General features: G+C 40.9%; 1 protein-coding gene across 1 annotated transcript in view; it reads left to right on the forward strand.

Moving 5' to 3' along the window:
• Positions 1–800: 800 nt before the first annotated feature.
• LOC148029225 (transcription factor TGA2.2-like) overlaps positions 801–25,184 on the forward strand; it is a 29,499-nt gene continuing 5,115 nt past the window's right edge. Inside the window, exons 1-8 of the mRNA XM_087687998.1 lie at positions 801–939; positions 6,638–6,741; positions 18,642–18,718; positions 18,828–19,028; positions 19,179–19,259; positions 21,314–21,373; positions 21,524–21,601; positions 21,749–21,791. Coding sequence (XP_087544124.1) covers positions 842–939; positions 6,638–6,741; positions 18,642–18,718; positions 18,828–19,028; positions 19,179–19,259; positions 21,314–21,373; positions 21,524–21,601; positions 21,749–21,791 — 742 coding nt within the window. The 5' untranslated portion in view covers positions 801–841. The remainder of the gene's footprint in view (positions 940–6,637; positions 6,742–18,641; positions 18,719–18,827; positions 19,029–19,178; positions 19,260–21,313; positions 21,374–21,523; positions 21,602–21,748; positions 21,792–25,184) is intronic.

Here is a 25,184-nt window from a genome sequence, read left to right on the forward strand (position 1 = left end):
GTTGCGAAGCGATAATAAATAATAAATTAATTCGGTGCATTGTCGTCCTCTCGTCATCAGCTACAGTGATTAAGTCCTGTGTGTTGATGTAACAGGGGGACTGCCCGCCATAGCTGCCACAGACACTGCAGCTCTTCGGCTTCTCTCTGCTTCCGCCACTGATGAAGAAGAAGCAACAAGGCGAGCTGGACTCTGGAGTCCCTTTTTTCTCTTCTTCCTTGGCCGCTCGATAATTGCTGTCACACTCGTGTCTGCGCACAATTCGTCCTGACGAAAGCGAATTGCCACCATCGCGACTGACTGCTGCAACAAGAAGAGGAGCATCGAGAATTGAGCAATACAATCTCGCGATTCTGCGCTTCTGATTCCCGAAATTTGCCTTAGGACATTGCTTCGTCTTGGAAGGAGAGAGGCCTGAGGCCTAGAGGCCTTTTCATAGATAGACAGAGAGAGAGAGAGAGAGAGAGAGAGAGAGAGAGAGAGAGAGAGAGAGAGAGAGAGAGAGAGAGAGAGGGAGCGCGGCAGGGCCAGTCTCTTTCTCTCCCTGTCCTCTTTTACCGCTGCTTAACTACACTTACAACACAGCAAAACACTGTTCATCACCTCCTTTTTGCATCTAAAGGTTCCTTGAGGCACACGAGTTTTGTTGCTAATTGCGGATGCGGTGCTTACCTCTTGCCGATACTATTGTACCTCTGCTCCTTTAGATCTCCCTTCATCTGTGTCAGCTCCCCTCCCCCCCTTCTGCCTCAGCCTGCAGAGATTTTTTCCTCATCACACAGCAAGAGAGAGAGTGTGCACCGCCAGGCTCATCAGAGAGGAGGCATGGTGAGAAGGGCTAATGGATAACATCCGCCGTGAATCGGGAGTCTCAGCAAGTTTCGGCCTCGGTATGCAGAGCTTCCCCTCAGCTCTTCCATCAGCATCATCATCATCTCTGTAAGTCCCTTTCATACTCTTTTTCTCTCTTTCTCTCTCTCTCTCTCTCTGTTCCTCGTGTCTGGTTATATGAAGCTGGGCATAGAATGGTTATTTTTTGTGGAGCTGTTGCCCCCTTTTCCAGCTCTGCTTTGGTATATGATGGCAGAGCTGTGAAAGATTGGAACTTAGGGCAGAAAGAGAGGATCAATTTGCCAAAATGTGATGATGTCTGGGCAGATGACGAGGGGTTATCCGTTGCTGGTTATGCGCTTTGATAATGTAGAGATGGAGGTTCATTCTCGTACCACTCCTTCAAGGCTTGGAGTCCTTCTGGATAGTTTCTTCTTTACTTGTTCGACATTTCCTTCCAACGAGTCACAGAATTAAAAACCTGTATGCATATGAATGGGGTCTGTTCTTGACATGAAGCGCTTTGGGGAAAGTGAAACAGTGAATAGAACACACCTGATTATCTTGTTGGAGAGAAAAAAACACCTCGTTGGGATGTTGCACAAAAGCTGTGCCAACTGTACAACAAAAGGTGCCATTGTGAACAATAGCTGCACCAAAACACACCGTCCTAGAAATGTGTGGGGTTTGAACCTGCAGGCCCTTGTGAAAAATGGGCCAGATTACCATTGATTGAGGTAGTCAGCTTAAAGCTTCAACAGCAACTGTGCTACGGCATCTTCCGACAGTAGAAATTGCTAGGAATGTGAGCAGGTCCTCACCTGGAAAATAGAGTGCTTCCATTTCCAAGTAACTCCTCTGCCAACTTTGTGGTGGATCTTGCTATGGGAAGGACCTATTTACTTGTCCCTGCATTGTTATCTTAGGCAAAAAAACAGTCCTCAAAGGCTGGCTTATGGGGATCCTCACATTATAGCCATTTTTGAATCTGACCTTCCTTATGTGCATTACAGACAGTTTGATTATCTTTAGTCTCATTGACAAGCTTGTGGAGATCTTTACGAGCTCTCTTGGGATACTTGGTGCTGTTCATTGTGTGCAGTACACATACATGTGGATACACTGCAGGGCCGCGCAGTCATTTGAATTGAGAATCTGGAATTGAAATTTAAAGAGTTTTCTGCAAATGATGAGTTACCTTGCATTATATTGTCTAGTGAAGCTGGATGAATGGGCATTTGAGCTCTCAGGTCATTTTGAAAATGACCATGTTTCTTTTTATGTCATACTAGTCCGTGGTACATATTGTTTAAAAATGTATTCTGGCTGCATGGGGTGCACTTTGGTGCTACAAACAATACTGTCCATGCTGAAATGAGCAGGACTGCGCTTGGATGCCACAAAAAAACACTCTTGTTTTGGTTGTGGAATTAAAGTAGTTCAAAAATATAATGGCAAGTTGGCTTAGATAGGTGGAACTTGAAGGATTGTTTGCTCATAAAGGGTTTTGGTTGTGATATTAGGGAGCTAACGTACAGTTTATTCTATCTCTAATAAATGAGTTTATTTTAAGCTCAGCAAATCACTAGTAAACCTCGCCTCAAAGTACAGGGCTTTAGTAAGCTATGGGCACACATTTGTGTAGCAAAGTCGAATGGAGTGTGATAGGATGCCTAAAAAGTATTGCTCAACTGCAAGTAAGTCTACATGGAGAAGGGCAGATTCGAGTTACACAACTGGTTTGCAAATACAAGGTAATGTGGAGCCTAGACACAACATTAGGTGTTTGCTCCATTGAAGAGAGATGCATACTTTTGGGTAGAGAAGAGGTGTGTCTCAATTGGTTCAACTACTTGGCTGGTTGGGAAACTGGTTGGTTGCAAGATATAATGGGCTCTCAAATTCGATGATAAATCTTGGTGCCTAATAGGCGATCGTTGGTCTTGTACATGTAGCTAGTCTTAGAATGAGTCATTTTGAAGTGGATCATTAGATATAGGCGAAGATAGGATGATACTATCCTTGTAACAACTCTTGTTGTACATTAAAGTGGCCTCACGGCTTGATTCTAAACCATGCTTTTGCTGATTGAGCTAGAAGAGTTCTCTAGGATTCCAAACACTCCAACTAGAACATACCTTTTGCTTTGCCTCACAATGATCTTAAGTCAGATCCTATCAAAATGAAAAAACGCGATCTTTTCCATAATATAGGGCTTTTTGATCAAGTACAAGCGAAGTTAATTGCTTTACATTAGACACAAGCTTAGACGGAAGCAAACAATGCTAACAACATAAATTACATTTTCCCCTCTTGGTGTCGTGTATCTTTCCCTAAGTAAGCTGCTTGCAACTAAGCCAAAGTAAAGCTTATGGGGGTGAAACACATCCTAAAGTTTACCATGACGTGCCAACATAAACATGTAAAATTATGCCCCAATTTGTATGACACAAGACATCAACATGTGAATTTTTGGTGGAACATTTATCCATGATGATTGACTAAGTTTTTTCTTTTGGTATTTTGTTTTCTAGACACAAATATCACTTGAACTTCTTTGCTTGTGTGATTAGTGCTTCTAAGAACATTGAGTTGTGTTGCATAAACATAGTTGAACTTAAGGTTTGGACTTTTTTGCTCATGTGATTAGTGCTTTTGAGAACATTGAATTGTGTTGCATTAACATAGTTAAACTTAAGGTGTTACTTTCTTTAAAATTTAGTTAAAAGTCAAACATTGTGGGCTTTAAATGTTTTTGTAAAATTAGGATTTTAGTTTACGTTTAAAAAAATTAGTCAATGGTATGAATGGAAGCACCTACAAGACTCAACTTTATAATGTAAAAGAATCAAAGGCTTTCAAAAGTCTAGGAGCTAGTGCTTTCAACACATTTGTATGTTATGACAAGTGCTCAAGGATGGAGAAAGCTTGTTATGAAAGCTCTCGATAAAGTTTGTTGGTAAAGTTTCGTGGATGTATCCTAAAAAGTGCTTGTATGTGTGTGCGTGTGTGTATTTGGGGAAATTGAGTCCATTTCAAGGTAGTGTCTTGAATTGCTTTGATTTCTCAGTTACTGTGCTGTTGAAGCTTCCCAAGTGCTCTCTTTATCAATTTAGTCTTTATGGATAGTTGCTTTTGCAGATAGTTTAGTTAGCATGGTCTTTACTTGAGAATATGATCGTTTGCTGATCTTTTACTTGAGTTTTTTCCTTTTATAAGTTGACTATCATTTGATCATCTTTATAAGCTAAAGTGTTGAGGTTGGCTTGGATCTTGCCCCTTCTTGTGCTTGTTACACATTGGTAGGATAGCATGGAGGCCGAATGAACAACAGAGCTTGATTGCATGCTCCTCCTTGATGAGCCTACCAAGTGTTCAAGTTGGTAAGAGCTTGCACTTCTGGTAACATACCACAAGTGCCCAACCAAGTAATGCACTTAAAAAAGACTTAAGTCCACAATTTCATGATAATGCGCCTAAGTTTTAATTGCGAGGCTCTCACCTTTGGGACTTGGTGTTAGTAAAGTACATCTCCTGGGTGTTGGAGTTTGTGCATTAGTGTGCATTTGGACGACTTGATTTTTGGTGCTAGTTTATGGCTGGCCAATTGGTCATTTATTTGGCATTCTTTCTACCTATTTATTGGTAGTCTCCCTACTTCAATTCATTAACTAAGATACTCATCCTGCAACATAACCACTTCAGGAGTTGTTGCACACTACCTTTGTCATTGTACTATTTTTTAGCCTTGGTTTATGTATTCCATTTCTCAAGCCTATTCTCAAACACAACATTTTGAACCATAGAAAGAGATCCTAGATAAGGAAGTCATAACACAGACTGAAGAAAAACATCTTGAAACTTGGGAGGAAATTAGGGTAGGAGGCTTGGATGATGGATGGGACAAGGTCAAAGTCTTGGAAGATGAATTGTTTGAGAAAGATTCTTTGTTTCAGAACATGATGTCATACAAAGAAAAGTGTGTATGGAAGGGACTACTTCACCCCAAGGTTGCTGATCTATGACAGGTGTCAATTGAGGTAGAGCAAAACAATGGTAGAGTTGAGAAACTAAGAAGAAGACGATGGTGAATGTAGGGGCGGGGTGGGTAGGATAGGGTCGGTTGACATGTGTGTTGAGGCGAGGGTGGGACATTCAAGGTTGGTGCAATGAGGGGGGGTTGGTTTTAGGGGGGGGGGGGGAGAGAGAGGTGGGGGGGGGAGGAAGGGAGGAAGAGATGAAACTAATGTAGTACAATTGGCAAAGTTCTAGGTGTGCTAACTAGAAGGTCTTGGGTTCACCTTCTATATTCCACATGGCCATTTAGCATAGGTGTTTAAAAAAAGGGAGATTTGAACCCGGGTTAAGGGGTTAATAAAATAAGTAACTTACCGCCAGGGTAGTCACTTGAGAGAGAAGAAAGAAAGAAAGAAAGAAAGAAAGTTATATTAATGTCTACGAAAGGCCAAGGTGGCCTATGAGACCGAAATGTTACATACAAAATGTTTGGGAAACTTTCCAGGTCCCAGTATGGAGCTTGGTCATCCTAAAATGTCCCGCATGGGTCTATCTAACACCGAGAGGTTGAATCGGTGGGGCAGGGCCCTCCGGTGGCGGCGTAGTATCCCTTGTATCCTCGACATGTGCCTCCTACGGGGGCCGGTTGGGCGTGGGCACCGGGCTTTGCTTCTTGCCGTGGCTATGGCTAGGGTGGTCCTCCACGGCCGGGAGGCTAGTTGGGCTGGTGGGGATGGTAGTTGGCTCTCCGTAGAATTCTGTGAGCAAGCATTAGGCGGCTCCCCGTCTCTGCTTCGAGGTCCGGAGGAGGTGGTCTTTGTGGCGCCGTATTTCGAGCAGGAAGAGCCCAAGGCATCTCTGGTCCTTGAAATCCATCACTCTAGAGAGTGGCCCGAATCCTTCTCTGAATAGGCAGTGGAAGCGTCCCCGGATCTCATAGTATGCTGGGCACCTGCATATGTAGTGTTCTTTTGTCTCGGGCTCGAGTTGGCAGATTTGGCAGATCCGATCTTCTAGGGGGAGGGGGTAGGCCCTGTATCTACCTGTCTCAACCCATAGCTGGTGTGAAGATTTACGGATCTGTCCGATGGCGCTTTTGATTCCATGGGACAAGTGTGTGTCCATGTAGCTTGGGCGGGTAATGAAGCCGTCCGGAGATATGTGCAGGAAGTGCTCTCGGTAGCATCTCCAAAAAGCCAAAATGGCCTATGAGAGAAAGAAATGAGTACATTCTACCATGTCATCTTGCCACTTAATAGTTATAGCATGCGTGTCTTTTGGCCTACGAGAGAAAGAAATGAGTACATTTGACCTATGAGAGAAAGAAATGAGTATACCCGTCTTTTTCATTTTTTGCATTGGACTGGTTTTTGGCACATTAGGTGAACACATAATGCATTTATTTTTGATTTGGCCTTAGGTATCTATGATCATGTGGGCCACATACAAGGATGGTTATTGTGGCAAGTTAGTTCCATGGTTTTTGCTTGTGTGATCCTCAGAGAGGTGGGTGTTGTGTGGATGGATATCATCCACACTACCTTGGTTGTCCGCTTCATGATCTTCTTTGTTTGTTACTGTAGCCTTGTGTTTTTTGTAGTCTTTTGTCTCCATGTGTTGTCTTTTACTTGTGTTCGAGTCCACTTGGTTGGCTAGAAGGCCCTTTGTAAGCATTTCATTCCATTAATTCAAACTGAGAGAGAGAGAGAGAGAGAGAGAGAGAGAGAGAGAGAGAGAGAGAGAGAGAGAGATCAACTTCTTTTGTTCTTGTTTTGTGACAATGTATCAGTGACAATTTGGAGGCAAGGTGCTCAGAGTTGTTTGGTCTTGGGAAAATAAATCAACCCTCTAACATTGGGCTAAGTGACGGCGGACTTGGCTATTTGGACAAAAGTGAGCCTTTTCGCCCTTTTTTGTACCTTTCTTGCATATAGTTTGATGAATCTAAGTGTGTGCTGTGGTTTGTAAGGCTATGTAGTTTTTATTGCTTTTATTTTAACTTTTTCTTACCTTGGGTTTTGAAAGGATCAGTTTCCTGTGCATGAACACTGTGATAAGGTTTCGAGTTTTGTAAGGATTTAATCATCTTTGGAGAGGAGCTATTTGTATCATGCTTCAATTAGAAGAACCCAACATAGTTTCTGGCAACTCTGTCAGCATGGTACTTACTTGTGAATGCATGTTTGTTGGCCGTCATGTTGGTCATCATGCAAAGTCCTGTCTGCTATTTCTTAGCTAGCAGAGATCTTGTACAGAAAAGTTTTGTGGCGTGCTACTAGGTTCTTAACCTTCCTTATGTTTGAGGCTTGATGAGGTTGAAAAAATACACTTGGAGGCACATTTGTTAGTGGTCATGTAAACTTATGTCTGCTCTTTCTTAGGTAGCAGAGATCTTGTACAGAAAAGTTTGGTGGCGTGCTACAAGGTTCTTAACCTTCCTTGTGTTCAAGGCTTGATGAGGTTGACGAAAGTACACTTTTAGCATGCTTCACTTGGAAGAAACAAACATGCTTTCTGGAAATTCCGTGTTTGATTGTCAAAGCAACTTTGTCCACTGTCATAAGAGGGCTGCTAATTGTTAGCTAATAGAGATCTTGTCAAGCATGACCCTTGCATTTTGTTCCTGATAGCGCCAACATAAGTTGTGCAGCATGCTGTCTTGGATATCCACCATTTAAATCAACATCGGCAGCAGTAGAAAACTTGAGCTGCAATTCAGCTACCAGCCAACTAACAGCAGCTGTGCACAGTAGGTACTTGTAAGAAGTATGTTTGCTTCTTGTCAAAAAGTCAGGTGAGCAGCTGCAACAGGTTCTGTGCTTTAGGCAGCAACATTGCAGACAGGCTTGCTAAGTCTCTCTGCTTGCATACAATCCCAATCCCCATGCCACCTCATCCAGCAGCTTCATTTGCCACAACTTGCAGCAGGTCCTTGTGGCTACAAGAGCAGCAACATTGGGCATGGCCTAGGTGCTAGAACCTTCTGTTGCCAATGACCACCACCACCGACAGCGTCTGGCAAGTGTAAGGTATTTTGGTGATGATAGAGATGGACCTAGGAGAGCACAACAATTTAGAGCCAAAGTTTTGACTCATGCTAAAAAATAACTATGGATGAAATTCCTAAGAGTGTGAGATTGGATTGTCTTTAACATTATATGTTTAGGTCCAAAGGAAGTGGTGCTATGCACACATGGATGAGACATGAAAAATAGGTAGGCCTTAAGCATCCCGAGACTTGAAAATGATTGGAGTAGTAATCCACAATGTGGTGTTTAGGTCCAAGAAAATGGGTGCTATGCATACATGCATGGGACTTGAAAAATAGGGTAGGCTGAAAGGCATCCCAAGACTTGAAATTGACTTGAGAGAGTGAAGATACCCTTAGGGTTTGGAGAGAGAAACATTAAGCGTGTATGAACAAGACTAAAACCAGTGAACTCGGACAAGAATACAAATTGCAAGAGAGAGAGAAGTATCATATGAATGGATGTAGTAATGAATCGAATGAAGAAGGTAGAGACACGGGTGCCCAAGGAGTAGGAGTGTCCAACAACTATTGAGTCTCATGGGAATAGGCTAAGTGAGAGTGTCAAGAGTGTTGTTCTTTGTGCATGGATCTTGATTGCAGCAAAACCACAAAGAATGATCTTGATGTACTAGATTCGGAGTTGAGGGTAATGAAATGCTTCAATTGAGGGCTATTTAGTGATGAAAATGATATCCTGGAGCAGCTGGCAGCAAAATCTCTGCCAACTAAAGAGTCTTTGATAGTAGGCAATTGCTTTAGGTGATGTGGACATTGCTAAACAACAACCTAGAATTTAAAACATAGAATTCTAGATGCTACGTGATGCATAGCAACAATGGAAGTTGATGAAGAGTGCTGCAGATTTGAACCGCAATGCTAGGGAGACTGCTAGGAGGTATGGCATCATTTGGGAAGAACCACCGATTAGTTTGCGGCAGCTTTGGGAAAGTGGGTGGTAGATTGGTAGCAGGGGCAACACCTTTTGATAGCCAGGTGGGAGCTTCTAGGACTAAGGTACAACGCCAATGATAAAGTGATGATGGGGACATTGAGACAAGGTGATGGCATTGAATGTGGGATAAGGGGATGAAAGTGGTGTGCACATTGAGACCCAATTTATAAAACATGTTGGAGTTGGAAAAAGTATTGTATGTTGTACGAAAAGTAAAAATGCATTTTTTGGGGCTGTTTAACAAGCCAGAAAAATTTCAGAAATGTATTACAGTTAGAATGCAAATTTGGGTAGCTCAATGGAGAAAGCTCCTAATCCCCCTATGAATCAAGGAGCTAATCCTAAGGAGAGCTCCACACCTGTATGATGCAGATGTACATATGACATAGAGATTGAGGATGGAAGGGGACATTGCCCAATTTGCGAACAATGAAATTTAAGGCATTGAGTGGTTTACTAAGTGGGAGAATCTACATGATTACATCTTAAGTGATGCGCATATTGTCCTTGTCTAAATATTGTATAAATTAGATTGACTTAATAAATAAATCAAGTTGGCTTGTGGAGGACATATAACGGAAGGAATATCAGTTGAGTGAAGCACATGCTTGAAGAACTGCAATGCCATGGTAAATGTCAGAGAAGAATGTAGGCTACCTAATGGTAAAAGAATTTTGTCAAAATGAAAATACTCAATCAAAATCTGGCCACCGAGATATGCAAATGAACTTCCAAGTGGCCATCAATGGCATACTATTAAAATGCCCCATGCAAGCCAAAATGCCTTTGTGCCCCATCTCCATTGCCCTCTCACAAATCCTCTTTGGCCCGGATAGTTGTGAGGGATCATAACCCCACTAGGGCTAGAAGACCAATTCCTTTTATTGTAGCATTGTGCCCATGATTGGAGTTCATATTGGAGTTGAGGACAATGAAGAGTTGGAGGCATAATTTTTGCTCTACATTTCTATACAACAAGCACATAAGAGAAGTATTATTGGAGTACCGTTTAGGTTGCCTTAGCAACATGGAACAAGAATGGGAATGGGAAATGTGCTAGGAATGGGGAGGCCCTATTTTGGAAATGGGAAGGGAACGAGACATTTAAAAGTAGGTAAACTATGGATTTTTTTGGAATACTAAAATAAACAACTTTACAAGTTCAAGACACTCTAAAAGCAGATTCTATACATTGTATTGCTAGTAAAATCAAAATGGACAATGCATCATATATTAAGACTAATTGCGATGCTGCAAAACAAGTACATACTGGAAAAGTCTAAAGAGTAAAGACTCGAGCCATGAATGTTTGACAGCTGATGGCAAGCCAAAACCACAAGTTGCATCTGTGACTAACCTCTAGGTGAGCGCCTTTTGCTTGAAATGGCATTGGGAAGAAGCAACCATTTATGGCTTTGACTGACAAGAGGGGTGTGCAATGCTCTGAGAGAGAGAGAGAGAGAGAGAGAGAGAGAGAGAGAGGGAAGGTTGGGTGGGAAGGTTGATAGATGTACGCGAGCAATATATGGAGAAAATAGCACAAATGGGTCACAAGTGGGAACAAGCAAATAGAATGTGGCGTTTCCTACTACGTTCCTTCAAGTTTGATCATTCCCTGGAGCGAATGCTGTCAGGAACATGATTGGGGATGTTCTTGGCAATTTGCAACGCATTGCCCATTCCCATCCATTATTGTGGAATGATCTTTCCCATTCACTACAATTGAGGAGCTAGGTAGAGGCATCCTACTACTCTCTGTAGAAGTAGAAAGGGGAGGCTGAGACAAGAATCCTTCACCAAATAATGAAATGTCAAATGAATTATGTGTGGCATAATTGGCTCATTAATATACATTGATGGTGCGACTAGGTCACTTCCGTTTTAGATATGTTATTAGATATGTCTTTTGGTAAATACAATGTTTCATCACTTTTGCGATGACTTTATTATAATTGAATATTTTTCATGCCTCCTTAATAAAGGCATCTTAAATAGAAGTAGCTCTTGCCATCCCAATGATCTTGCAACACTTTTCATGCTTATCAATCAAATAGGTGGTTTAGTCAAAAAATTTGCCCACATAGAGATACACAAAGCATTAAAACCTAATGTCTCAAGTAGGCTAAACAAAATTACTTTGTTTATGCCTATTAATATATTTGTTGATTTCTTTTCTAATTTTGAGATAAGAAGATCAAAGGTCATACTTTAAGTGAAGCGATTACCATATGATCATGTTATATAATTTATTGATGAAGGATGGGACATTAGGATAGAAAGAAAAATTATATGTAAGATAGATCAAGACTCTATAGCTTGTGAATATATAGTTGCTACTCAAAATTTCATCATTAGTTTTTATTATAGTAGATGGCATTATGCTGATGGTAGTCTAGTTGCTTTAGACCAAAATCTTGATAATTTCAGCAAAGACCCTATAGTGGATCTTGATGTTTGGTTCAACGAGGACATTATTGCAATCCTAAAAGTTAGATCATCATGTATGCTACATCAAGTGAGGATGGATTTACAAAATGAAGATATTGAACTACCATACTCATTTGTGTTCTAACTTAATAATAAACGAGTAAGTTTTTATATCAAATTATATCCTCTTAGGTGTATATTCGATTCCACTTCTTGATTAACAAACATTTATAACATATTTTTTTAGATATCCATGAGGAGAAAGAATAATATACAATGCAAAGATATTGAAGAAAATATCACTATCATTTCCTCCATTCCATGTTGCCATGTGTGGCCCTAATTCTACAATGAAAAAATCCACGAAGCAACACATTTCACATTTTAAAGTTGAAAATTTGGAATTTCAAACCAATATAACGTACTAAATTTTGAATTCGTAAAAGATCAAATGTTAAAGCATCACAATCACAATGTTAAGTGTGGAATGCTAAAAAATTTGCCCCAAAATTTTAATGGAAAAAAGTTAAGTACGAAGTTGAAAAAAATTACTCACATCAGACACAACTTTTTCCACAAGGGTACTAATATGTGGGAATCCAATTGTGGTCAGAGGAGAACTTGCTCTTGTTCTTCTTCTTATTGCTCAATGTTAGCTTCTTGCAATCCTTTTAGAGATGCCCCTTTTTTGCCATAGAAGTAGCATGGCTCCTTCTTCATCTCACCCCTCTCTATAGCTAGTTAATTTTCATGGGTGCTATTGAATGAGATGGCAATTTCCCTTGAACTGCTATATAGACTCTTGCTCCAATAACATAGAAGTCCTATGTTGGAAACTTATTGGAGCCATTGTTGTGTGAGCTCGTAAGGCATTCGCTACACTAGCACACTTAGAAGGTAACTTCTTTAGGATTGTCCCTACCAATGAGATTTGGTAGGGTAGATTGCATGTTACAAAGTTGGCCTTGGATTTGGGTTAGTAGAAAAATGAATGATTGAACGGTGTCAAGTGGCTTGAACTAGACGATTTGAAGTTGACCATAGGATGTGATAGCCCACATGGTTGATGAGATCTCTACATAAGTTGGTGCTTTGTCCTCACCTTAAAGGTTGTCCAACAAGAGATGCTATTGATAGGATGTGATAGCCCACATGGTTGATGAGATCTCTACATAAGTTGGAGCTTTGTCCTCACCTTGAAGGTTGTCCAACAAGAGATGCCATTGATAGGACTTCGTTGAGGTACATTGGAGAAGCGATGATTATGCTTTGGCATCATTTGTATCCCGATTGAGAAATGCTTCCTTAAACGTCATCTTTATTCCAACTAGATGGTATTGGAGAAGGTCAATAAGGACGAGGAGCCATTTCAGAAGGCACCTAAGTCAACATTCAAAAGCCATCCATGTTCGGCTGAACTGTCTATGGCCTGGCCTTGCAGCCTATTTGTAGGTGTCTTCGCTCCACTCCTCATTCATTGCATGTTTACATTTATGAGAGAGGGGGAGATTGGAGACACTTGTTACACTAGCACATTTCGTGGGTTTGATTGGTTGTAATTAGGCATTTGGTTGGGCATCTGAGTGTGCATTTTGGTGGCCATTTATGTTCGGCTTAGTTGTCTTGGGCCTCACCTTGTGGCCTATTTATATGTGCCTCCTTTCGACTCTCTTCATTCATTGCACATCTACATTTGATGAAGAGAGGGAGACCATGGGCACTCTGGTGGTTGTTGTAGCCTGTGTGGCTTGTATGCATCTTCCCATGCTCTAGTATATGGATTCGCTAGTTTCATCATTCATTCATTTCTTGTGTTCTTGCTCTCTTGTTTATCTATTTTAGTGTTCAATAGTTGTTTCTTTGCTTTTGTGTTGTCTCTCTTTCTCACATGGTACCAAATGACCAATGTTGCTAGTTTTTGGTGCTTGTGCTGCTATTTTTCATTGCCTTAGATTGACTATAGGTTGCATTTTTTACTTTGCTGTGTTCTAGTTAGTTGGGCACTTTGTGTTTGAGCTGGCTGGTCCTCCTTGCGCTGTTGTGTACCCTACAGTTTCTCTTTTGCAAGAGCTGTGGCCACATTGTCAGCTTTTCTTCTTGGTTGGCTACCTCTTGCCTTTGCTATATTCAATGCGTATCTTTGGATTGCTACATTTTGATTTGCAGCTGCCATTTTTGCTTTCCATGTTGATGGTTTTGCTTTCTAATTGTACATGCTTATTGTGTTTTCTTATTGCTGGTTATACCTTTGACATTATTTCTCGCTTTAGAGTGGGTTCATGTTTGACAATTGTTGTGTTTGTGCATTGCAATCTCTTCATGGATTTATCTCATCTGTATGTGCTTTAATTAAACTTTGTTGCTTGAAACGTTGAACCTTGGGCGAATTGACCATGAGTGCCCCAACTATTCTCTCATATCCATTTCTTTGCCCCAAGTATGCTCTCATGTTCATTTCCTCACTTCTATCTTCATTTTATCATTCAATGGTTCCTTCTCTTCCACTGATGATAAGCTCAAAGGCCGTGACTATTTAACTTGAAGTGTAGTGGCTTGTGTAGAAGCTATTGTAATACCTTGTTTTGGGATCCACTTCTCGTCTCCTCTTCCATTTGGTTGGGATGAAGATGATTTCGAGGAAGCAGTCCTTGACTATTGGGATATTGATGATGCCAAAGCATATTTAACACTTCTTCAATGTATCTCAAAGGAAGTTTGATCGGTGGTGACCTTTGGTGGGACAACTTCCAAGATGTGGGAGAAGTGAAAACTTATGTATAACGCTCTATAAATGTGGGGAATAACATCACATTGTATTGCTAGCTTCAGACCATGCGATTTGAGTCTATCGACACCAGTCAATCATTCCTTCTTTGAGTGATCTAGATTCAAGGGCTAGATTCGAAACATGCAGTTTGCCCTCCTTGAAGCTCATTTAGTGGCAACTATCCTCTATAAGTTGCCTTCCTAGTATGATGGTGTGGCTAATGCCTTGTGTCCCCAAATGTCATTGATTGTAGTCACATTTCAGGATATGACCTCCATGTCATTGGGGCACAAGTTTTCATGTAGGTTACGAGGGAGGTTTCCATCTTTGTTTAGTGGCATTTCTAATTGAGCATTCCTTGCCTTGGGGAAGGGTGACAAGAAGAAGAAGAAGAAGAGAAGAAGAAGAAGAAGCACTAGTAGCAGCAGTAGTAGTAGGGGTAGTGCTACTTTTGTAGTAAGAAGGGTCTTCAGAAGTTGGCATGAATGTAGAAGTAAAGGAGACAAAGGGCAAGGCCTTCATTGACTCTTCATTATCCTTGGATTTTGATATCGATTTTGGTTGATTGACCAATGTAGCAGTGACCATGTGGTTGGTTTATTAGCACTAGTTTGCCGTCATCCCTCAAGACTCTCTAGCGCTAGAGAGGGAGTATGAGAAGGTGGTGCAAGTAGAGGTTTATATGTATATCTTTAAGGACAAGCGAGGCTAGAGAAGGAGTATGAGTGGGTGGTGCAGGTAGAGGCTTATATGTATATCTTTAAGGACAAGTGGAACAAGCTTGATCTTAAGTTGAAGAAGTGTTTTTTTCTTGGATATCGAGATTCAAGTGAGATGGGTTGCCATCCTTGTGATCCTGAAGCGAAGACTATAGTATGGTGCCATGATGTTATCTTCAATGAGGATAAGATGCATAAGCAACCCATCAAGATAACTAAGATACATAGGGTAGTATTCCAGGAGGATGGACGGCCACCATATTAGTAGCATGTAGGACTTGTCCCATAGATGTAGGGCTTGGATAGCTAGGACATGTTGAGGTGGGAGTGCCAAGGCAAGTGGGCAGCCTTACATTGGGGAGGATAGATAGTTGAGGCAGCTAGAGGCTCGGGTTGGGCTAATGTATGAGTTTGTTTCTTTGCTTAAGGGCAAGGTTGTGTAGTCAGAGATGGACTCTTTGGTTAGGGAATGCTTCTTAGAAGTTTGTTCCTTTGCTTGAAGGTAAGCATGCCTTACCATGCAAATGGGTTTATAAGCTGAAAAAATCTCCATTTGATGCATTGTGTGAGCACAAAGCAAGATTGATAGCCAAGGTATTTAAGCAAGAGAAGGGGATAGACTTTGATGGAATTTTCTCACCAGTAGTCAAGATGACAACCCTTTGTAAATTGGTACAGATGGACGTCAAGACAACTTTCCTACATGGGGATTTGCACAAGGATATTTATATGCATTAGCTAGAGGACTTTATTATGGAAGGCAAGGAACAATTGGTATGCAAGCTCTATAAGAGCTTATATGGATTGAAACAAGCTCCCAGGGAGTAGTATTATAAGTTGTATACCTTCATGAGGTCTCAAGGATACATTAGGAGTGAGATTGATATTGTTTATACACAATGGCAGACGATGGATGGTAGCCTTATGATCTTGATACTATTGTGGATGACATGTTCATTGTTAGGAAGTCACATGGATGTGGATGCATTGAAGAAAAGGTTGCATGAGTCCTTTGACATGGACTCGGGGAACGTAGGGCATATTCTTGGCATGTAGATTATGTGGTGGGGCAAAGACAAGAATATTCTTGTCTATCTCAAAAGGAGTTTGTTGGGAATGTACTCGAGCATTTCAATATGGAGAGGGTGAATGCTATCAATGTTCGATTGCCTATAAATTTGAAACTTAGCCAAGAGGACAGCCCTAAAGTTAGATGAGTAGAAGGTTGAAATGGCCAAGGTACCTTATGCTATTAGTAGATTAGTTTGGTCATGTGTGAGTTTGTGCATGCATCTGCAGGTTGGGCATTTTATTTCCAATTGTGATATATGTGCCAATTTATTTGGTCTAGATTTTGGCTGCTTGGTCATTATTTTGTTGGCCAACTTGATTATTTTATAGCCCCAAAAGCTGGCTAATTTTTTTGTGATTGTGGTCTATTTATGGTGGCTAGGACTTTCTCCTCCTTAATTGCTTTAGTGCATACTCCATTACTTGCGAGTCTTGTTGGAGAAAGGGAGCCAATGCTAGTGCTTGCATAGCCAATGACTCACTATTGAGTGTGTATTGCCTCTTGTCTTGTACATCTCTTGTTCGTTTATAGTTTTCATCTTTCTTTGTAGTCTCTCTTGTCTCTTATATCGTGCAACCTATTACAACAAACTCTCACGCTTCCTCGTTGCACCTACTTTTGACATATGCATTGGCTGTTGGTGGCTTGATACATGCCATGGTTGCCACATCTCCAAATATGGCCCATGCAGTGGGAGTTGTTAGCAAGTGTATGGCAAACCCTAGTAAGAAGCATTGGAAAGCAGTGAAGAGTATCGTGGGATACTTGATAGCACTAGAGCGATGTGCATATGCTTTGGAAGGAAGGACACATCTATCCTTGGGTATGTAGATGCTGATTTTGTAGGGAATTTGGACTCTAGCAAGTCTACTACATGTTTCATCTTCACATTCATTGGGGGTGTAATCTCATGGTCTCTCGATTGGCTTACTTGTTTATTGGGAAATTTGGATATTGTAGACGAGGTACCTATTTTTCATTGTGATAGTTAGAGTGCCATCCAATTGACAGTGAATGGTGTCTTTAATGCAAAGACAAAGCACTTTGAGGTGAGGTATCACTTCATTAGGGAGGTGCTTAAGTATAAGCGGATTGAGCTTGTCTAGGTTTATGCGGATGATAACCTTGTAGATCTTCTTGTGAAGAATTTATTTTCTGAGTGCTTTGTGCAATGTAGAGTGCTAATGGTTGGATAGTGTCTTCACTAGCTTTTCTCCCTTGAAGGTCATTGGCCTTTAAGTGGGAGGTTATTGGGGTAAAGGCCAATGGCCAAAGGCTTGGGCGGGCTCCCTTATAGTAGTATACACAGTTCAATCATATACATGTGAAGATAATGAAGAATAACGGTTAACTAAGTATCCACCAAAAACTTCTTACATACTTCTTTTCTATGTGTGTGTCTCACTCTTTTGCTCTCTCATTGCATTGACTCCGCATCCCACCATCACTTCCTCCCATCTAATTGACAAGCTTTGGAGCCCTTGGAGAGTTCCATTTGGAAGAGCTTCAAGATCTTATGGGAGCATTATAGGGTTTGCACATTTGAAAGGCTTGGGGCTAGGCTGTTTGCATAGTGGATTGATTGGTGGGTCTATCTCGGTTGAGTTTTTGAGTTCCACTTTGCATACTCAAAGAGGTACTCTCTATTGGTCCAAGCCCAGACACCTTGCACATCATACTTGGAGAGGACAGGAAATGCCCACTATTATTCTTTCCTTCTAAAGCAAAGTAGTTGGAAAATTAAATACTCAAATCTGAAGAATACAAGGACACATCAGCAGGGCTGGAGCAAAGAAGTAACAAAGGCTCTACATTCGTGCTTGAGCAGATGAGAAAAATGAAAGGTTCTTATCAGTCTAGCAGCCCTGATGATCACAACAGCCGCCCTAGCAACATTACAACCAGAAGTGAGGGCACATAAATTCATGACGGAGAGAGAATTGGAGACTTAATTTCACACAAAGGTGGGCTTAATTTTGCAAGGAGTACATTGGAGATTCCAGATAATACTTCTTATTAATAATGTTGAAGATGCTACAGGTGGTTTTTGAATTCTGTACAGAATTTATGGACATGGTAAGACTTCAAAACTTGGTTTATGGACCAGCCAAGAAACACAAAAACATCTGTGATCTTACCACATATTATGCTTGAATACCAAGTACAGAGGTAAGTTTGTCAATTGTTGAAATTAGTGTTTATACTTGCCTTCCCTTTGGTTGTGAAGCATTTCTGGTGTTGTCAATAGTTGAAAGCAGTGTGATCACTTGCTTTTCCTTTGATTATGAATTGTTTGGCAGTGTTGGAGGAATGAAGTTAAAGTTAGTAACTTCCTCAAAAGGTCAAAGATCTATTGGGCCAAGTTTTTGCATATTATGTCAACATGATGAAATTTAAAGTAGAGTTGAAAAGCATGTATACATCATGTTGCATAAGACCTTTCCAACTTATCTTGGCTTTGGTTCCAAAGTCCTGCAGCCTGCTACATGGGCTCAGGCTAGGTCCCTTGTATTTGTAGCTGCCTTGTGGATAGCAAGGATTGGGAAGGGTAATGCATTAGCTCTCTTTGTGAATTGAGGGAGTGTGTAATATTGTGAGAAACAAAGTTAGATAGGTGAGCTCTGTTCTGTGTTCTGTGGGAGTGCGTGGTATTGTGAGAAACAAAGCTAGGTAGGTGGTTATATCAAATCTGTGGCAATCTCACTACAGGGCATGATAGGATTCTAATATTTTACTAGCTTCAGATGCTGCCTTTGATAATGTTTTTAGCATTGCGTGGCGATGAACATTATACAACTGTGCTAATTTTTCTGAAGTCTGTGCAGGTTTTTTCCTTACAAAACACACATCACCTTCTAACATTCTCTCAGCCATTCCTCTTCGTTTTGAAGGTGGACAAGAGGTATATCTCGGAGTTCATTCTGATTCATTCTATCAGGCCCAATAAGTATTATTAGACTTGTATCCTGGGCTCATTATAATGTTGTAGTGATTGTTTGTTTCATGCTTAGGAATATCGCCAGTCCTCACAGGTTAGCTCTTTATCTGAAGTAAGCACGGAATCACAATCTGCCCAACATACACCAGCTAGCAACAACAGCCGTATGGGATTTGAATCTCCTCCAGGTCGCCACTTCCAAAACTGGGCTGATAATAGCTCTAGAGCAGAGACTTCCACAAGTATGGAGGGGGAGGCTAAGGATGATAACAGGGTGAGAATTCCTGAATTGGGGCCATGAGTTAATTTTTGACATATACAGTTGTTTCAGTGTATAATCTCTTTGAGATCATTCTGATGGTGAGCTTGCTTTCCAAATGAGTCACTGATTGAACTAGAAGCCTGTTTATTCGCATGGGGACAGCTTGAGAATGGTAGCCGTGGTGACATCGTAGTCGCATCAGGCTCTTCTGATCCAGATAGAGCAAAGGTTATGGATTCAAAGGTACTTTCTTGAAGCCCTGGTGGCACCCCTCAGTTTTCAAATTTTGTGAAAGTGATTTTTGCAAGCTTTTTGGTTGACAAAAGGTCATCAGGGAACCTCTCAGTTCTCAACTTTGTGAAAATGATTTTAGCAAGCTTTTTGTGACAATAGTGGCTAGAAACTGTAATTGAAAGGGGCTTGAGCACCATAATTTTGAGGGTACTTTATTTTGTTCCAGGTGTAGAAGCAAAACCCTTCATTACTTGTGCCTTGAAAATTGATCTTTTCACCTGAAACTATTTAGATTTCCATGCTTGTGCTGTTACAGAATCACTTCAATTGATTGTGGGACAACTATGTTGTGCTTTCACTGCAATCATTTGACGGACTTTCATGCATGTTGCTGGCTCAAACTTTTCTTAAGCTTGGAGGAGTTGATTCTTTCGCTCTTTTCAGATGGTCTATTCAGTAGCTAATCACGACTCTTGTCTTCTATTTTCTTCTCCCACATCAGTGCTTTTGAATTTATTTAAATTCTGCTCTCTCATTTGTCCATCAACATAGCTTCCAGATGATCATCTGTGAGCAGCTACAGGAACTCTTAATTTTGATTGCAAAACCATATGGGGTGTTTGAAGTTGCAGACAGATAAAAAGACATTGGAGAAGAAAAAGTATCAACTTTAATTTGCTTATGGTTATAGATCAATTCCTGGTGTAGATGTTTTCTGGAGGTGTTATTTCCAACTTGTCTGTCTGGGTCTTGGGATTTAGTCAAAGTGGAAATTTGTAAGGGTTGAAAGTCCAGGTTGAAGCTCTGGTGGCTCTATGATTTCTGAGAAGCCCTTTCATAACTTGGTGTCTAAAGGCTTGAATTGAATGAAAAAAAGAACTGTGTGAAAGGTTTGAGCAGTCAATGATAACTTCTTTATGATTATGTGCAATTCTCCAACGAAATTGTACAGGAGAGTGGCTTTGTGTTAGGGTGACTGATAGAAATCAGGGGGACCAAGGAAGTTCAAATTGTGGGAGGATTGAAGGTAAGTGAAGATGATGAGAACAGAACTTTAGATCCCCTGTGGCTTTAACACATCCTTTGGTAAGTATGAAGTAATGACATAAATATGGGACATTACTTTAGATCTCTCTGTGGCTTTATAACACATCCTTCAGTAAATATGAGCATGAGTAGATTAGAGAAGTCATTAAATAAGGGATGAAGGGGTCAGTGCAGGTATAGGCAAATTTTCCATAATTTTTGGCGTACCAGAGAAGCCACTGGGAGATCTAGAGTAATTCCAGAGGCAATAAGAAGAAGACAAGACGACAGTGTGAATATGAGGGCATTAAGACAATCAAGCAAAAGAGTTAGAAGGGAATCTTGCAGTTATGCCTGTTGATAAACAAAATCAAGCAATATTGAATTACGACCAGTCAAAACACATTTAGAGGGGAAAGAAGACCATCAAGTATGCAGTAGGTCTATTCATAATGCAAACACATCAGCTTTGGGCAAAATAAACAGAGGAGTTGACAACCTCGAAGTATGCAGTAGGCCTAATCATAGTGCAAACAGGTCAACAAGAGGCAAAAAGACTCGAGACACTGGAAAGGCAAGTCAAAGAACCTGTAGTTGAAAAAGAGGCTGCATAGAAGAGACTCATGTGAGGAGTCAAAGGAAGCAGTTGACATGTGTGATGCTTCCCTTGGCTGGTTAATCATGCTTTGTTTTCAAAAAATCTTGAATTCACCATAATCTCTCAAACATTTAGGAGATTGCAGTTTAGAAAATGGAGTTTCGAGAATGAAATGTGATCAAGTAATTGTGGTGTGACAAAGTTGTAATTAAGGCTGGCCTGAAAAATGTCATACCTGACTGTGTTCTCAATGGTGCAAATGTGATTAATAAGGGTACGAGGAGGTGGGATATTCACCTTTGTATTGATAGGCTAGTAATTGTTCCTGTAGCATCTGAATTTCTTACTATGGCTTCTGCTTTGTGGAATGTTTCAGTTGAAAGTATTCATTTTTCCACAGCGCGTTTTACTGCTGTTCCTGCTTTTTCTTTACTTACAGGTTCTAAGGCGATTGGCTCAAAATCGCGAAGCTGCTCGTAAAAGTCGGTTAAGGAAAAAAGTAAGCAGTCTGAAGCCTTTCTGTTTTGATGTTTTCGATGTTTTTCTTTTTTGTTAACTGAAGAACAGCCTTTCTGCAGTCTGAAGCCTTTCTGTTTTGATGTTTTTGATGTTTTTCTTCTTTGTAAACTGAAGAACAGCCTTTCTGCAGGCTTATGTGCAGCAATTAGAGTCTAGCCGTGTGAAGCTTAACCAACTAGAGCAAGAGCTTGACCGTGTTCGACAACAGGTGATATGGCTACAAACTTGGTATCTGATTTTCTTTGGTCCACAAGGAGCTATTTTTAGCATACTATGGGTTCTACAATTAATTTCCTCAGGTTTCAACCAAAAACATGTTATGGTATAATCAGTTTTCTTTTCTTTGGGATTGCAGGGGACGTATTTTGGAGGTTCTGGAGGTGATCACAGTCATCCAGGTACATCTTATATTCTGCAAGTTTAAGTTTTGTTAAGGGTCTACAGTTTTGGTTTTCCAGCATTCATATTGGCATCTTAAATTGATTTGCTCTCATTCTGTTCTGAATGGCTATTCAAAGTGTGTCTCATATGCCTTTAATTGACCTTCCTCTTGTAGTGGTAGGGCTCAGAATTATTTGTGGGTGTGGTAAGTTTTTTATTTGAGGTGTTGCTGGTCACTGTGATCTTCTTTTTTGGTCGCTGTCATGTTGCAGCTGATTTGTCCTTTGTACTCATGAAGCCTTTCAAAAGCTTTTGTATCATCACTGATATTGGATTAAGTTTTGTGTGGATATTTACTATGAGCAATTCTTCTTATGTGTGCAAGGGTGTGTTAACACATCCTTCACCTCTACAATATTGTGTCACTTCTTGAGTAGCTTTATTGCATTATCGAGGGAGTGGAAAGTAACGAAGCCTTGTAGTTACAACCCTTCAAGCAACACAAGCACTCATTCAACAATGGATGATTGGCTCAGAATCCATTGGGTTTTGTAAAACAATATAATGTGAATTATATAACACTCAACATGATGAGCCCTCATGACATGGATACGCGATCTACTCGCGACTAAGCTATGAAGGTCTCTACCAAATGATTGAGCCATGGAGGCTTAGAGAGCGAGTTTACCAGTGATTGAACCAAGGAGGTTTAGTGAGAGAATTAAGAGTCGTGTTTTGATCATAATGAAGCCTTTCTTTGCACTTAGTTGGTGAGTGCTAGTCTTTGTGGGTGGAGGATTGTCATCACTCTTTTATGACACTCAAATGAAGATCTTCTCTCTTCCCTCCCCTCGTGGGTCCTTTTCTTATCATGTGTCATTTTGACATTAAAATATGGTGGTTAAGGAAGATGCTTTCCCAAGACTTCTCACACTTGTGTGTTCCTTGTTGCATCTAAATGAACTTGGGTGACTCAAACCATTCAATGGACCCCTTTCAATAAGGAAGCTTGCAAACAAATTTGGGCGACTTTCTCACTCCCTTGAGCAAGGCTCAAGAATTTAACACTGCCAAATACAGAGGTAGTACGATGCCATGGAATGTGGCAATAGGGCAGTGTTCTACTATATGGCATTCCTTGAGCTCCCTTTGACGATGTCCTCTCCAAGTAGTAAAGCAATTGGATCCTCTAGATTACAACTATCTCCAACTCAAAATGGCACATGGTCCAGTAATAGGCCTCTAAAGATACTTGTCTCCTAATTGTAGGACGGACAAGCCAATAGGATGGTGAACTCCAGTTCAGGAAGGGGACGTGGCAGGTTCTCTTCAAGAGGCCATGGTACAGGACGTGGTAGTGACAACCAGCAAAGCAGATTGAATCAACAATTTGGCGATATGCAGGTTTCAGGAGGTCGTGGTAACTTTAGAGGTAGGGGGAGCTTTAGAGGAAGAGGTGGATGGCAGAACAGAGGTTCTAACAACTCTGGTATTGTGTGTCACTATTGTGGCAAAACAGATCATATTGCAGCCCAATGTTAGATACATTTGTTCTAGGTCGGCTTGGACCTATTTGCCATTTTAACCACACCTACTTTTGTGAGGGACATCCTTCATTCCTTGCTAGGCTTGGCTACATGAGGAAATTACTTTTGAATAAGTGCTACCTTGTTACGGCTAGTCTAGTCTCATTATATGCAAGGATAATGCTTTGTTCCTCTCTAGGCTTGGCTTACAGCTAGTGTAGTCTCATTATAGAAGGATAAATGCAAGCATTCATGCTCATTGCTATTCCTAGGGATTCTTCCAAACATAGTAATGTGTTCTATTTTGATCTTGTGTGCAAGCTCATACACTGCATATTATGCAATTGTATGAGTAGCAATTGTTAAGAGGTAGTCATGGCTTGTTAGGACAAGACATCACTTGGAATTTGAGACCTTACTTAGGCCCTTGAGGAAGCCATCTCTTTATGGGGACTTAATAGGCTATGTGGTTTTAGTGGTTCTGCCATTTGACAAGTCCTAAACTGCTTGGACCCTTACATGAGGGTACTTGGTGCTTAGCAATTGCTAGGAGGTAGTCATTGCTTGCCAGAACAAGGCATCCCTTGGAAGTTGAGGTCTCTGCCTTAGGCCTTAGGGTAAGCCATCCCTTTATGGGAACCTGTTACGTTGGTTGATTTTAGGGTGTGTGCTGTATAACAAGTCCTGCACTACTTAGGCCCTTACATGAGGCCACTTGGTGCTTGCATTGGTTGTGGCTTTTAATGGCAATGGATCTTGGGAAACTTTCCCAAGTACCAAAAGACAAACAAAGGGACATTAGATCCCCTTCTCGAAGAAGGTAGTGGCCGGAGGGTTTTGCCTTTATGAAGTTGAAACAAAACCAGAAACAAACAAAACACTCTAAGGTGCCTCCTGTGTTACATGAATTGCAACTGGTTCAACCTATCTTCAACATGTGGTATTAAGGAGGGACAAGCCAACATGATAGTGCACAAGATCTTGTCTGTACTACCAGCAAGCTGGTCACGTTTGTGGTAGGGAAATCTTGTAGCTTTCAATAAGTTTGATTCTACCTACTCCAGCGCGGCACATACTCTGTTCCGTGCTAGGCTTGGTTTCATTAGGAAGATCGCTCTTGAACAAGTAATCCCTTGCTATGGCTAGGTTGGAATTGTAGGCATTCATGGTGTTTCCCAGATCTTTCAAACATAGCAAAGTGTCTTGGACCTCAGTAAAATCTTATATGCAAGATCAAATGATGGCAATGCCTAAAATACTAACTGCTAACACCCTCTCTCTGATTATAGGTATGACCCACTCTGCAGAGTGGAACAAACAAGATGGTGATGGAAATTGGCACTCCTTTGAACTTTGAATGTCGGAGCAATTTGACACTCTGTGAAATGCATTTATAAGCAGCTTAGTGCTTTGCAACATCTCAATGAGAAATGTAGATTGCAGGGTGATGGAAGTTGGCACTCCTTTGAACTTTGAAGGTCGGAGCAATTTGACACCCTTTGTGAAAGGCATTTATAAGCACCTTAGCGCTTTGCAACATCTCAATGAGAAATGTAATTTACCTTGCAAGAGGGTGGTACGAGTGAAATGAGACTAAGAAATGTACTTTGCTTTGCAGGAGGGGTGGTATAAGTAGAAATTAGAATCATAGATGAAGTGAGACTAAGAAATGTACTTTACCTTGCAGGAGGGATGGTAACAAAGGGAAGCTTTTTAATGTCAGTGATCAAACTGGAAGGAAACACACAACTATACAGACTAATCTCATTGCAAACTCACACGGAATAACCCGTTCTTAAAGTAAGCCTGCACAAAAATATTCTTTCTAAATGCATATACAAGGCCAAAGGATGAACCACACCACACAGAAAACATGGAAGAAAT

This window comes from Lygodium microphyllum, chromosome 11 (genome assembly GCF_053477565.2).
Source record: "Lygodium microphyllum isolate KBCC chromosome 11, Lygodium_microphyllum_v1.1.10, whole genome shotgun sequence".
NCBI classification, from domain to species: Eukaryota; Viridiplantae; Streptophyta; class Polypodiopsida; order Schizaeales; family Lygodiaceae; genus Lygodium; species Lygodium microphyllum.